Raw genomic sequence first — 14,134 nt, 5'->3', positions numbered from 1 at the left:
CTAGACAGCATCCATTGACCCAGGTCATACAAGACATAAACAGAAGCAAATGTAAATAACCATTCTTATTGAGCAAGTTCAGGCAGTACAACTCTTTTCTTCTGTTTACGCCTGTTGAACGTGACTCTGGTCTCCCAACCTTGACCCCTCACACTTCTCCTCCTCCTTCTCCCCCAACTTTACCCCAAACTCACCCCTTCTCCCCACATGTGTAGTACTTACTATAGAATGTTGTAGTATACTGTAGAACAGTGTTTCCCAAACTCGGTCCTGGGGCCACATTTTTGCCCTAGCACTACACAACTGATTCAAATAATCAAAGCTTGATGATGAGTTGGTTATTTGAATCAGCTGTGTAGTGCTGGGACAAAACCCAAATGGGAAACCCTGCTATAGAATACTATAGTAAATACTGAAGTAGTATCCACAACAAAAACACCATACAGTAATGTCTGCAAAAACACTACACTTTTAAACTATATTAAATACTACTTTATTAAATTTGCATTTTACTCTGTCCATTCCCCTCCCCAATATCGCAATTTGTGCCACCCATAAGTGAGAAACCTACATGCCAAGTATAGACCATATATTGTGTTCCCTACAGTTTATAGAAAAGACCACAAGTTCTGAAATATTCGTTCAGACCCCAGTCTTATCTACTTACCTACCTACTTACAGGTTTTGGAAAATGTGCTCTTTTAGTATTTCTCCAGTAGGTTTCCTGAAGGAGAAAGCCTCCACTTCTATGTCAAAGATAATAAAAACAAAAACACTATAGTAAATACGACAGTGATGTCCGCAAAGACACTACAGTAAATATTACAGTATACTACAGTCTGCAAAAACACTGCAGTAAATACTTCAGTGTACTACAATCCACAAAACCACTACATTCATTATTACAGTATAATCTACAGTTTTCCTTTAATATGGTATTTATACTATAGTTAACTGTAATACTACAGTATGCTACAGTGAATGCTACAGTAAAGTCTACAAAAACACTACAGTGAATACTATAGTATTTTTTCATGTGGGTCTCCGTCAAAATAGGAAATCAACATCAGTTTCCAGAGGCTAAGACTAACATGTTCTGCATCATTATGGCTCATTAGGAGCCAGTAAACTCTTCAGACACACACACACACACACACACACACACACACACACACACACACACACACACACACACACACACACACACACACACACACACACACACACACACACACACACACACATTGCATAATTATGAGGCTGTTAACACGTTAACATGTTAGCATCCATCACTGTTATAGACCCAGTCACTGCTGCTGTTTATCAACACGGGTGAAGTGTTTAGTTTAGAAACTCTCAACTGTAATGGTTCTCTGAGGGGCTGAAGGGAAGTGGGGGGGGGGGGCAGAGGAGAGGGGGAGTGATGGGTGAGCCTTGGGGGAAATTTTGGCCTTGTTCCAGTTGAACTAAACTGGTATGAGGAATGGCTAACTGTGGTAGCAAGGCAGGTCGGGGGCTTCAAGACTAAAGGTTGCATGTGTGTTCAACAGTCCGGCAGACTCCACAGCAGCTGGGAATCCACTCAGGAGTGTTTGTTTTCTCCTCTTACATTCCCTGCTGTCAGTAGTGCTGCCAGAGACCCCCTCACCACTCCCAACACACACTCAGAGACCCGACAGCTGGCTGATGTAGGCCGCTCTGGGCTTGATGGTCACTGCATGGTCAGGGTTGGTGCTGTCATTGTACTGTGATGTTAAAAAGTGTGTGTGATTCTACATCCATGATGTGTTTGCAGATGCTGGTGTTCTCTCTCACCTGGTATCCAGTGCTGGAAGACAAGGGGACACTGGCAGTTTGAGAGGTAAGCTTCTGTGGTACCACTGAGTATGTGTTTGCATGTGTGTGTACAAATCTAATTTCAACAGAATGAATAATGAACAAATAATTCTGAATTATTATTAATTCACGAATATCCCAGTATTACCACAAAATTAGTATAATTACAAAAATATGCCATAAAATACATTTCAAATAAAAGCAGACTAGTTAGGCCATGAAGTAATTTCAACATCTTGTTTTGGTTGAGTTGTCAACTAATGTGAATTCAACAAAAAATGTCACCATGTCATTGGGTTTAGGTTCAAAGTTGGGTGAAAGAAATACAACATTCCCTTCCGTTGATGACTTTTTGCAAATCCAATCACTTTTCCTTCTTTGAATCAACGTCATCATGTTGAATTTTTTTGTTGAAAAGACGTGGAAACAACGTTGATTCAACCAGTCTTTGTCCAGTGGGTAGTGTCCAGTCCAGTGTCCAGTCCAGTGTCATGGACAGATGTGCTAGGAGGTGCTCAATCTGCTCCTGAGGGTTGCTGTGTTGCAGTCATCACACCTGCAGCTGGAATGTGTAGGCATTGGGTCTCAGGTAATACATTAGGGGTAGATCGTGGTAGTCCTCCACAAGCCGCTTTGCCTTCTTCAAGCTACTGCGGACTCTGTGGTGGTGGTAGGTTGCCAGCGAGGTACTGCTCCAGGTCAGGTTCAGTCAGAGCATGTTGTTGTCGCAGGGCATCGATTAACTCCAAAACCGTTGGGTTTGTGGGACCAGCAAGTGCCCTGAAGGCCCGATGCCAATCCTTCACTGCTTTATTGATCTCCACAAAATCTTGCTGCTCGACAGCATCGTAGTAGTTCCACATTTCGGAAATAAACATACCTATGGCAAATGCCGGTGCTCTTTTGGTGAAGACTCCTCAAAGTGATCTCCAGTGCCCAATGTATGTCCCTCAAAGTGGCTCACAACTTTGCGCAGCTCCTGTTCCTCAGAGGATGTGGGGAATATCAGCTTCTCCAGATCTCCATAGCATCTCTCTACATCAGCGGGTAGAATGAACAAGAGCGCAGGGAGCATTTTGAGGTGGAGGGTGAAATTGGGGTCGCTGCAGTACATTGATGCCAGCTGTCTTGGGGCAAATTCCTCATTGCCTCCAACCAGTGCCGGGTACTAGTGTACTACATGTAATTCAACTAGTAATTGAATTACATTTTGCAGTGGCTTAGTGGTAGTTGAACTAAATTCAAATCTTGGTGGTAGTAGTTAATACATTTTTTGCCATGTAGCGTTATCGCTAACTACTAGAACTACACAATTTTTTTTGCAAAAATAAAATATGGTTGAAGTAAGCAAGAATTTCCTTTATTTTTCGGCATCAGACCTGCCCAATTCTCACTTGAAACATCGTTTTTGTGTTTAATAGGCTGACTCGAGAGTGATCTGTTCCTACAATTTGTAGTCTATGAAATTTCAGATTTAGAAATAGTTTAGATGTAGTGAACTACTTTTTCAAAGTAACTTTAGCTAAGTAAACTATGTTTTTCTTAAGGGTAGCTTAACTTCTTCCAGTGTGAAGTAAAAGTATTTTCAGAGTAGCTTCCCCAACACTGCCTCCAACGCATGATTGTACTGTATATACTGTATCTCCTAAAAAACATTTCATATATAGACATTAGATGAATTGCATGTTCAACTCGACATTGCTGTCATTTTGAAAATGAACCCTTAATACAACATCAATAGTATGCTACTTGTTGATGCTTTCCTCAGACTTATAGGGCAGTAAAATATAGGCTGCTGGAATCACGGTCGACTGTCGCAGTCCCAAAATGGTGTACAACTGCCGTAACAAGGGTGGGGCCGCTTTGAATGATCTATCTACACTGCCCTACGTAGGCAAAGTGCAGTAACTACATATATATATATTTTTTTAAATGTAATATTATAATGTGATTAATGTGGTATTTATTTTTCTGACATAAGAACAAGCCAGTCGATTAGGATATATCATGAAGTACCAGAAATTGATGTCTGTCTAGATATTTTGCAGTACATTTTTTTACGTACGGTAGTTACTGCACTTTGCCTTTGTAGGGCAGTACACACCAGGACACGGACTGGCACAGGAAATTCAAGTTACGTGTCGTTGTGAAGATGAGAAACCTGTCTTTTCCTGGTCCGCTGTCATGCTGGAGGAATAGCTCTCCACTCGCTGTGCCATGGTAGCTCTCAGGGATGAGCAGGTTGTAGAGGGTCGGTACAGGGGCACTTGGATGTTCAGTAGGTCCTCTTTTTCTAAAGCCCAGGGCTTACTCAGGCAACAACAAAAAAAACATTATTTTTATTGGAGAATCGTTTAGCAGCAGATATTTGCATTCAACTGTTTAGTGCACGATCAGATGCGCCCGAGCCCATTCAGTTGGCGTTATGTGCCCATTCCGGTAGATATATAGCTTGGTCACATAATCAAAACAGAATTAGCATGTGCAAACTATTAGGTGCAGCTCATTTGCACACCCACAGTTACAGTTGCACAGTTCCTTTAATCGTGACTGTATTGTTTTGCTACAATCACTTGCAATGAGTATACTTTTTTCATGAGCAATGACCAAACTAGGCTGGTTGTTTGAGATGTAATGATGAAAAAACGAATGAAAACCACAAAATGTGCATATGCCTATCTTTCTAATCATAGTCTTAATAAACATGAGTAAAACACATCTACTCACAAAGCTCTACATTGTGGAGGTGATGTATGTTAGTGCGGGGCTGGAACTAAAGCCTGCACAGTTCCCACTCTGTAGCTCTCTCTCTAGGTCCAGGGTTGAAGAGCACTGCAATTGAAGATTGATTCATTGACGGAGGCAGAACTCGACACCCTAAAGCCTGTGTCTCAATCAGAGCTTCTCAACGTTGTATCACCGGTTGTTTTCTGTCTGTCTGTTTGTCTGTCTCCTCCCCCCTCCAGACCCAGCATGGCGGTATGATGGCAATGCAGGGTTCCAGGAGTTGAAGGCTGAGGTGACTGAGGTTCCTGCTCCTAGTACTGAGGACAGCACAGGTGAGACACACACCTGGATATATCAAATTGGTCATTATCCTGATGCGGTCCCAACAGTCCCAATACTATTACACAGTTACCCCCTCTCCACCCCTGCACAGCTGACCCTGCAAACACGACGCTTCCCCCTGCTGACAGCCCCAAAACAAATATTGCTATTAATACACAGGTAAGAATAACACTAAATACCAGGGCAAATACCAACATCAGAACATGAGGGACTGCATGTGTTTGTATATGTTAAGTGCCTGACAGGGAGAGATCCACTGAAGCTCTACTGAACATACTGAGAGGCACATCTATGATAAGATCATCTCCACCATACACGTTTACCTCTGCACATTTCCTCTGCAGTTTCTGTCACATCTAGAAAAAGACTGAAACGTCGACAAAATTAACAAGTTGAGATTCATGTTTGTGCTGGAGTTATTCATATCGTTGATGACCGTGCCTGTATATAATTACATAACCCCTCGCCCTTACACACACCACTCTGTCGTGAATATCCTAAAGGTATTTTAGGAAGAGGTAAATATACAGCAGCCTGATCATTTTCTCAGTGAGAGGCTTGAAGTGGTGGAGGATTCCTTCCTGTATCTGATGACTCTCAGCTTAGCTGCTCTTCTACTAACTCGGTACCACACACACACTCATAGGGCTTGTTAATTAGCAGAGATGCCAAACTGTTGTAAACCTGCTATCTGTCTCCATTATGAGAAATTATCATCTCTCAGATCTTTTAGCAGCCGTTACCTCTTCCCTCCATACCCCTATCCAAAAACAGGATTTACCACTGATTATCTCTACACACACCTCTCTCCTCTCTCTCTCTCTCTCTCTCTTCCAGGGTGCATCGCAATAGTATAAAATAGCATCATCACCCCTGACATCTAATGACCTGTCCCTATAACTGCCCCCCCACCATCTACCCATCTCTCTTTTCATCTCTCTAACTGCTCTCTCTCTCCCTTCCCCCCTCCTCTCTCCCAGGCTGTGGGGAGTTGATATCAATAGGAGAGCCAGTGTCCCATCGTAAGGCTGATAGTATAGCTGGTAAATATGGGGTGTGGATGCAGGATCCGGAGGCTGTGGCGCCCTACGGAGGGAAGATGGTGTGGCGCATCGATACAGTGGGGTCAGAGGTCAGACAGCTGTTTGGTTACGAGGACATGGACCAGCTCTCTAAAGGCTACCCCTCAAAGGTGGGTGACTGGACTGACTGGCATGGGATAGACCTAGAGGCTAACCTTAACCATAGATCTAAGATCAAATGACCTTACCCCTAACCAACCCCACCTTAACCATTAAGGGATGATAACATATTGATGTATAATGTAAAGTCTGTAACCATGACCAGACTGTATTATCATTATTTATTACAAGGTGTTGCTGTTGCCGGAGCCAGTGGAGAGTACAGGAGCGACTCTGTACCGCGGCTCTCTGTACTACCAGCGCCGCCGCAGCCGCACCCTGCTGAGGTACGACCTGGCATCTGAGAGCATCGCCGCCCGCCGAGACCTGCCCCACGCCGGCTTCCACGGCCAGTTCCCCTACTCCTGGGGCGGCTACACCGATGTGGATCTTGGGGTGGACGAGCAGGGCCTGTGGGCCGTCTACAGCACCAACAAGGCTAAAGGAGCCATCGTGGTGTCCCAGCTGAACCCACACAACCTGGCGGTGAAGAGGAGCTGGGAGACCAGCATCAGGAAGAACAGTGTGGCTAACGCTTTCGTCATCTGTGGCCGTCTCTACACGGTTGCCAGCTACACTGCTCCTAACACCACCATCAACTTTATGTTCGACACAGCTACTGGCCAGGGGAAGCAGGTGGCGCTACCCTTCAGGAATAAGTACCGCTACAACAGCATGGTGGATTATAACCCTGCCCAAAGGAAGCTACACGCCTGGGACAACTTCCACATTGTCTCCTACGACGTCAGGCTGGGTCACCAGTAGAGGAACTCACAACAAAAACCTTTCAAAAAGACTTTCTCTTGTCTTTAGAGCAGTTAGTGTGGTAGTCAGTGGTTAGAATGCTATTATTTACCACCTTCGTCAATGCGAAGGTTTAGTAGTTACCAAAACTGGCCACAGCAGTGATTGAGATGAAGCTTTTTCAAGCAAATTGTGTTATGAATTAAACCCCCTGCAGGTATGTTGTTTCAGTGGGAAGGCTTTTGCTGTGGCACAGTCCACAAACATGTTTATAGAGGAATTATTTTTCTACTGTTTGGTTGTCAGAGATCGGCTTTTATTGTGTTTTGATGTATAGTGTTGAAAGGGAGGTGAGGGGTCAAAGAATAAATAATGAAGTTTACTCCTTGCATACTGTATCATTGGTCATCATACAAACTGTATTGTGTATAAAACTCCTTCTGACCTGTGCATTGTACACCACTATTACATTATGTACAAATTCATACAAAGGTCAAATAAAAGTTATCCATTCTAAATAACAATGACTTGTTTATTTTTGTATAAAAATCAATGACTTCTAGTAGGCACACGTGACTGATAAAAGTGTCTGCTAAATGGCATATATATATACAGTATATACAGTACCAGTCAAAAGTTTGGACACCTACTCATTCAAGGGTTTTTCTTTATTTTTACAATTTTCTACATTGTAGAATAATAGTGAATAAGTCAAAACTATGAAATAACACATGAAAACTTTGAAATAACACATGGAATCATGTAGTAACCACATCAAATGTATGTTATATTTGAGATTCTTCAAAGTAGCCACCCTTTGCCTTGATGACAGCTTTGCACACGCTTGGCATTCTCTCAACCAGCTTCATGAGGTAGTCACCTGGAATGCATTTCAATTAACAGGTGTGCATTACTAAAAGTTAAATTGTGGAATTTCTTTCCTTCTTAATGCTCTGGAGCCAATCAGTTGAGTTGTGACAAGGTAGGGGTGGTATACAGAAGATAGCTCTATTTGGTAAGAGACCAAGTCCATATTATGGCAAGAACAGCTCAAATAAGCAAAGAGAAACGACAGTCCATCATTACTTTAAGACATGGGTCAGTCAAGGTCAGTCAATCTGGAAAATTTCAATAACTTTGTGTAGTCGCAAAAGTGTAGTCGCAAAAACCATAAAGCGCTATGATGAAACTGTCTCTCATGAGGACCACCACAGGAAAGGAAGACCTAGAGTTACCTCTGCTGCAGAGGAGAAGTTAGAGGATAGAGTTAACTGCACCTCAGATTGCAGCCCAAATAAATGCTTCACAGAGTTCAAGTAACAAACACATCTCAACATCTGCGTGAATCAGGGCTTCATGGTCGAATTGCTGCAAAGAAACCAATACTAAAGGACACCAATAAGAAGAAGAGACTTGCTTGGGCCAAGAAACACGAGCAATGGACATTAGACCAGTGTAAATCTGTCCTTTGGTCATGAGTCCAAATTTGAGATTTTTGGTTCCAACCGCTGTGTTTTAGTGAGACGCAGAGTAGGTGAATGGATTATCTCCACATGTTTGGTTCCCACGTGATGCATGGAGGAGGAGGTGTGATGGTATGGTGGTGATTTGCTGGTGACACTGACACTGTCTGCACACGTAACCAGCATGGCTACCACAGCATTCTGCAGCGATACACCATCTCATCTGGTTTGCACTTAGTGGGACTATCATTTGTTTTTCAACAGGATAATGACCCAAAACACACCTCCAGGCGGTGTAAGGGCTATTTGACCAAGAAGGAGAGTGATGGAGTGGTGCATCAGATGACCTGGCCTCCACAATCACCCGACCTCAACCCAATTGAGATAGTTTGGGATGAGTTAGACTGCAGAATGAAGTAAAAGCAGCCAACAAGTGCTCAGCATATGTGGAAAGTCCAAGACTGTTGGAAAAGCATTCCTCATGAAGCTGGTTGAGAGAATGCCAAGAGTGTGCAAAGCTGTCATCAAGGCAAAGGGTGGCAACATTGAAGAATCTAAAATCTAAAATCTATTTTGATTTGTTTAATACTTTTTGGTTACTACAGGTTTCCATGTGTTATTTCAAAGTTTTGATGTCTTCACTATTATTCTGCCATGTAGAAAATAGTAGAAAATAAAGAAAAACCCTTGAATGAGTAAGTGTGTCCAAACGTTTGACTGGTACTGTATATATATATGCTAGGAGGATGATGATCACTCAGTCTGATACCCTCTTACTCTCATAAGGGGAAGAAATGGAATTCCTTCCATATCAGTCACCAACTAGCCCTCCATCCATTCAGGTCTTTCAGGTACTTTATGTGAAAACAGAGCTAAGGCCTTGGACCATAGAGGCCCATTTTAAGAACATTCCTTCACAGGTCAATGTTGACTGATTTTAGTGGAGGTGTAGGTTGACTTGTTAGTTAAGTTGTTTTCGCCATCAGCTGCATTCATGATTGCTTGTCCACACTTCCACTCCTGAGACCTTCGTTGAGGGGGGGGGGGGGGGGTGATAATGGCAAAAGACTAAGAAAAGGGGAGTGGAAATGTGACAAACAGGAGAGAAAACATTGAGTTACTACTTTAAAAAGAGATCATACTCAGAAAGACAGAATATTTGTGGTTTATTATACACTCCTCTTGGGGCACTCCACACACTCACAGAGCCTGCCTCTCACAAATCACAAATACTGTAGTCTTGGCTTGGGGACTGTACTTTAGAAAGCAGAAAGTCTTGAACTAGAACCACATTTTGGTGCATAAAACCCACATAATCCAGATTTGATGAGCTCTTTCAGTTTGAGAAAAGCAGATTCAGTGTTCAATACAAGCGACTTGACTCTGAACAGAGAATAAACCAAATCCTTATTTTTTGATAAGGTACAAAAACGACTTATTTAATACAAATGATGGAGGACGGAGTGTGGTCTAAACCATTGGCAGATGAGGTTAGAACTTGCTGACCAGTGTGGAACTGTCTAATCTGCACCAGTTTGTCCCAGTCTGATTGGTTAGCTGAGTCCTGACTGTTTGTTGAGCGATTGGTCAGAGTAGGTAGAAGTTGCCCCTAACCACGGATACAGAGTCAGATAGGTTTTGTATCCCCCTGATGGTAAAGGTTAAGAATGGGGGTAGGGTTGTCTGACCATAGATCCATGGTTAGTCGTTCTGTTTCTTCTTCTTGGTGTCTGGCATGCCATTGTCGTTGGCCTGAGAGGAGAAGTGTTCGCACATGGCTGCCAGGGCTCGGTACCGATGGGATATTGTGTTCTTCACCTCCTTAGGTAGCTCAGCATAACTACAGGGACCAGAAAGAGAGTGAGAGACGCAACAATAAATGAGCTGGCAATAATCACTTTCATTCCTTTTCTTCATACTGATGTTGTCAATACATAAAATAGACATCTACTGCCCCCCAGTGGTATAGTAGGAGAGTAATAAAGGAGTAATAAAGTGTGATACGTAAAAACAGACTCCTGAGAGTAAAATAAAAGTCCTGCTTACGTTTTGTCAAATCCGTCTGGCTGGAAACAGGGATCCCATCCAAAGTCTCTGGGGCCTCTAGGCTCTACAATGTGCCCCTAAACAGTTAGGGGAAAAATACATGTTTATCAAAGCAAGCATGCAGAGTTAGTGTGGCTCAGTTGTAGAGCATGGTGCTTGCAATGCCAGGGTTGTGGGTTCGATTCCCACGGGGACCAGTACGAAGAATTACGGAAAAGTATGCAGTCGCTCTGGGTAACGTCAGTAAGACCAAGGAGCTGATTGTGGACTACAGGAAACGGGGGGGGATGAACACGCTGCACCATAGAGAGCATCTTGACTGGCTGCATCACTACTTGGTATGGCAACAGCACCACCCTTGATTGCTTGGTGCTACAATGGGTGTTGCGGTACATCACTGGGGCCGAGTTCCCAGCCATCCAGGACCTGCCATCAAGCAGTGAGAAAGGAAGGCCTGGAAAATCGTTAAAGACTCCAGCCATCCAAGCCATAGAGTGTTCTCTTTGCTTCCGCATGGCAGGCGGTACCGGAGCATAAAAGTCTGACACCAACAGGCTCCTGAACAGCGTCTATCCATAGCCCATCCAACTACCTCATCCCCATACTGTATTTATTTATTTATCTTGCTCCTTTGCACATTCATCTTCTGCACATCTACCATTCCAGTGTTAAATTGCTATATTGTAATTATTTCGCCACCATGGCCTATTTATTGCCTTACCTCCGTTATCCTACCTCATTTGCACACACTGTATATAGACTTTTTCTACTGTATTATTGACTGTATGTTTGTTTATTCTATGTGTAACTGTGTTGTTGTATGTGTCGAACTGCTTTGCTTTATCTTGGCCAGGTCGCAGTTGTAAATGAGAACTTGTTCTCAACTGGCCAACCTGGTTAAATAAAGGTGAAATAAAATAAAAAATAAGACTGCTGAAATTTGGTCAAAAATCTTTCATCTGTTGTAATGGCAAGGTATATTATCTGATTAATGTGCTATTTAGTTTTCCTGACACAAGAACAAGCCAGTTGATCAGAATATACCATGGAGTATCAGAAATGGCTGTCTGTCTAGACAGAAAAATACTTTGAAGTCAGATTTTGCAGTAAAATAAATGACGTAGTTACTGCGTTTTGACTTTGTAGGGCAGTGTACCTATTTTTTATCTTATTTTTTGTGCTACATTGATATTGATTACTGCATTGTTGGGTTTGGAGCTTGCAAGAAAGGCATTTTACTGTACCTGTGCACGTTACATAAACACTTTACATTTGAAACTATATTCTGACCTCAGTTATCCCTCTGAAGAGTTGTACTGGCTCCTCTTTCCCTGGACAGAAGGCAAAGGTACACAGAGCCCAGGCTGACTTATCTTCAAACCCAGCCAACATCTTATACAGACCTGGATAGAGGGAGGGACGGTTACACAAACTCAAACCCAGGAAGTTGGCGGCACCTTAATTGGGGAGGACTGGCTCGTGGTAATAGCTGGAGCGGAATGGTATCAAATACATCAAACACATGGTTTGATACCATTCCATTAGCTCCGTTCCAGCAATTATCATGAGCCTTCCTCCCCTCAGAAGCCTCCACTGCACACTCAAACATTACATTTAAGTAACAGTACTCATTCATTCACAGATGAAACATGATTTACCTTCAGGCCTAAGTTTATCCAGGAACCATTTTCTACACACACACAAAAAAAAAACGATACATTTTCAATAAATGAATTGTCATATTAGAGAATCCGACCACAAGCTCTACAGAGAGGTTATAGAGGCCTACTCACATGTAGGGTCCTGGTAGACCTCCCAATGCTCTGAAACAGAGACAGGTGTCCTCCACTATGACTGGTCCATCAACCTGAGAGAATTGACACGGACAAACCAGGTCAGATGAGCATTTATACACGTATCTCTTATCCAGACCTCATTACAACAGCACATGGAAAAGAACAGTCCACAATGACACACCTGTTTTGCTGCTTCCTTACACTTCTGTATAGAGATCTCGTCTGGTTCCCCCTGGTATTCAGGCACTGAGAAAGATGGACAGTAATTTAGTCCCATGTGAAGACATAACAGAGATGTATTGATTAGGTATACATCTATCTCGTCATTCCATTGAGAAAGTTAACTCACAGTCAATCTTCTTGGACACTAGTTTGTAGGGAAACTTGTCCCCCAAGATCTGAATCACCTGGTTGGACAAAGAACAGCAGTCTTTTATGATGACATGAACTTGTGAGTTGGTCTGCAGCGTTATTTGTAAGGCAGGGACCGGCAACTGGCAGCTGCCGCCCCCCGCAGATCAATTCCACCCCACCCCCTCAAAATGATGATGATTTTTTATGAACCCAGCTGGGGTCTCAACTTACTGTTTAGAGTTAGCATAGTAGAATACACAAGGTGCAATAAAACAAATGGATTGTGCATCAGCAGTTTTTCTTTTATGTCAGTCACTCAATTAGTCCATGTCAGTGAAAATTTTTTAGATTGGTAAATTAGTCTAGCGTCCAGCTATTTATACTTGAAGTAATCATGGTCGATTACAGACTCGTTGATTTTGTTAGTCACTTTCACTCAGATATCATATTAAAAACTGCAAACATTTATATCGACCCTATAGCAAAATGTGTACAATTGCAGGAAATTAGCTGTAAAACGGCACATTTTTCTCTTCGCCCAATGACGAAATGAGTACAATTGCAGGAAATGTTAATGTTTTGCTCGCAAGTTGGGGATGTGCCCCCCCCAACAACATTTTGCGTAGGGCCCCGATAAGGCTAAGGCATGGATGTGGGTATGCAGACCCGCAATCCACTGCAGCTCCTACTGGTTCGATCCTGCTATATCACAACTGGCCGTGATCGGGCGTCCCATAGGGCGGCGCACAATTGGCCCAGCGCCGTCCGGGTTAGGGGAGGTTTTGGCCGGTGTAGGCAGTCATTGTAAAATAAGAATATGTTCTTAACTGACTTTCCTAGTTAAATAAAATAAGGAGTTCTGATATTTTGTGGCACCCACCCCCATCAACGTTGCCCATCCCTGGTGTAAGGCTTGGATGCCACCTGCTGGTATGGTGCTTTACTGTTAAACATGCAGGACTCCAATAACCCAGTTCATGTTATACAGTTAATGTGTACAACCTATTGACGTAGCCTCTAAAATTAGATGAATTATATATCAAAACATTTGAACTCAGCAGGTGTAATCTAAAACTTGGCCACCACATTTACCCCTGCCAGACATTCCATTCTGTCAGGAGTCGGCTGGAGCCTCTAATAAACAGCTCACTTTGGAACGTTTCAATGTTCATTCCGGGCCATTTCTACAGGGAATAAGCATTGATCGGAAGCATTCCCCACCTCTTCTAGTTTCTTTGCGTTTCCAGTCACGAAGACAACGGATCTCCCCGCTGGAATAGCCATGCTGAGGCCTCTTGATGTCTGGAAGATAATCACGAACGGACCAGAACACGCCGCACCGCAAAGACATCCGGCACTGCATCAGCCAATGACAGGCCACTGCCAAGAATCCTAGCAAATCAGGGTAAGGCCAGGAACTCCGCCTATTCAGCACTATCCAATCGGAATGTTGTTGTGTACAGCTGGAAATAATGTCCGGGTGAACATACCATGTCGGGAAGACGGAAAGCTAAAATGCAACCATTTATATTTAGAGAACGGCATATTTTGGACAAAATGACGATACAACAATTGCTATCCATGCACACTTCAGAGGGATAACTGAGGTCAGAATATAGTTTCAAATGTAAAGTGTTTATGTAAC

The 14,134-nt window shown here is 43.0% G+C and overlaps 2 protein-coding genes and 1 non-coding gene across 3 annotated transcripts; 2 read left to right on the top strand and 1 right to left on the bottom strand.

The window, feature by feature from the left end:
- Window positions 1–689: 689 nt before the first annotated feature.
- On the top strand, window positions 690–742 carry LOC120037210. The gene has a single exon (XR_005474784.1). It is a non-coding gene; the product is annotated as a U7 small nuclear RNA (small nuclear RNA).
- A 741-nt stretch (window positions 743–1,483) lies between these two features.
- Window positions 1,484–7,336, top strand: LOC120037204 (myocilin-like). Its single transcript, XM_038983382.1, has 5 exons — window positions 1,484–1,508; window positions 1,796–1,861; window positions 4,803–4,895; window positions 5,886–6,097; window positions 6,279–7,336. Exons 1-5 carry the CDS (start codon window positions 1,484–1,486, stop codon window positions 6,849–6,851), a joined length of 969 nt encoding a protein of 322 aa, XP_038839310.1. The 3' UTR covers window positions 6,852–7,336.
- Window positions 7,337–9,442: 2,106 nt separating this feature from the next.
- On the bottom strand, window positions 9,443–13,813 carry LOC120037206 (inosine triphosphate pyrophosphatase). Its single transcript, XM_038983385.1, has 8 exons — window positions 13,711–13,813; window positions 12,485–12,542; window positions 12,317–12,381; window positions 12,133–12,206; window positions 11,998–12,029; window positions 11,630–11,742; window positions 10,340–10,416; window positions 9,443–10,133 (listed from the first exon to the last, which is right to left on the bottom strand). Exons 1-8 carry the CDS (start codon window positions 13,771–13,773, stop codon window positions 9,995–9,997), a joined length of 621 nt encoding a protein of 206 aa, XP_038839313.1. The 5' UTR covers window positions 13,774–13,813; the 3' UTR covers window positions 9,443–9,994.
- Between the last annotated feature and the right edge of the window lie 321 nt (window positions 13,814–14,134).

This window comes from Salvelinus namaycush, unplaced genomic scaffold, assembly GCF_016432855.1.
Source record: "Salvelinus namaycush isolate Seneca unplaced genomic scaffold, SaNama_1.0 Scaffold1627, whole genome shotgun sequence".
NCBI classification, from domain to species: Eukaryota; Metazoa; Chordata; class Actinopteri; order Salmoniformes; family Salmonidae; genus Salvelinus; species Salvelinus namaycush.
The sequence above is the reverse complement of the archived record's forward strand: the minus strand, read 5'-3'. Positions and strand labels throughout refer to the sequence as shown.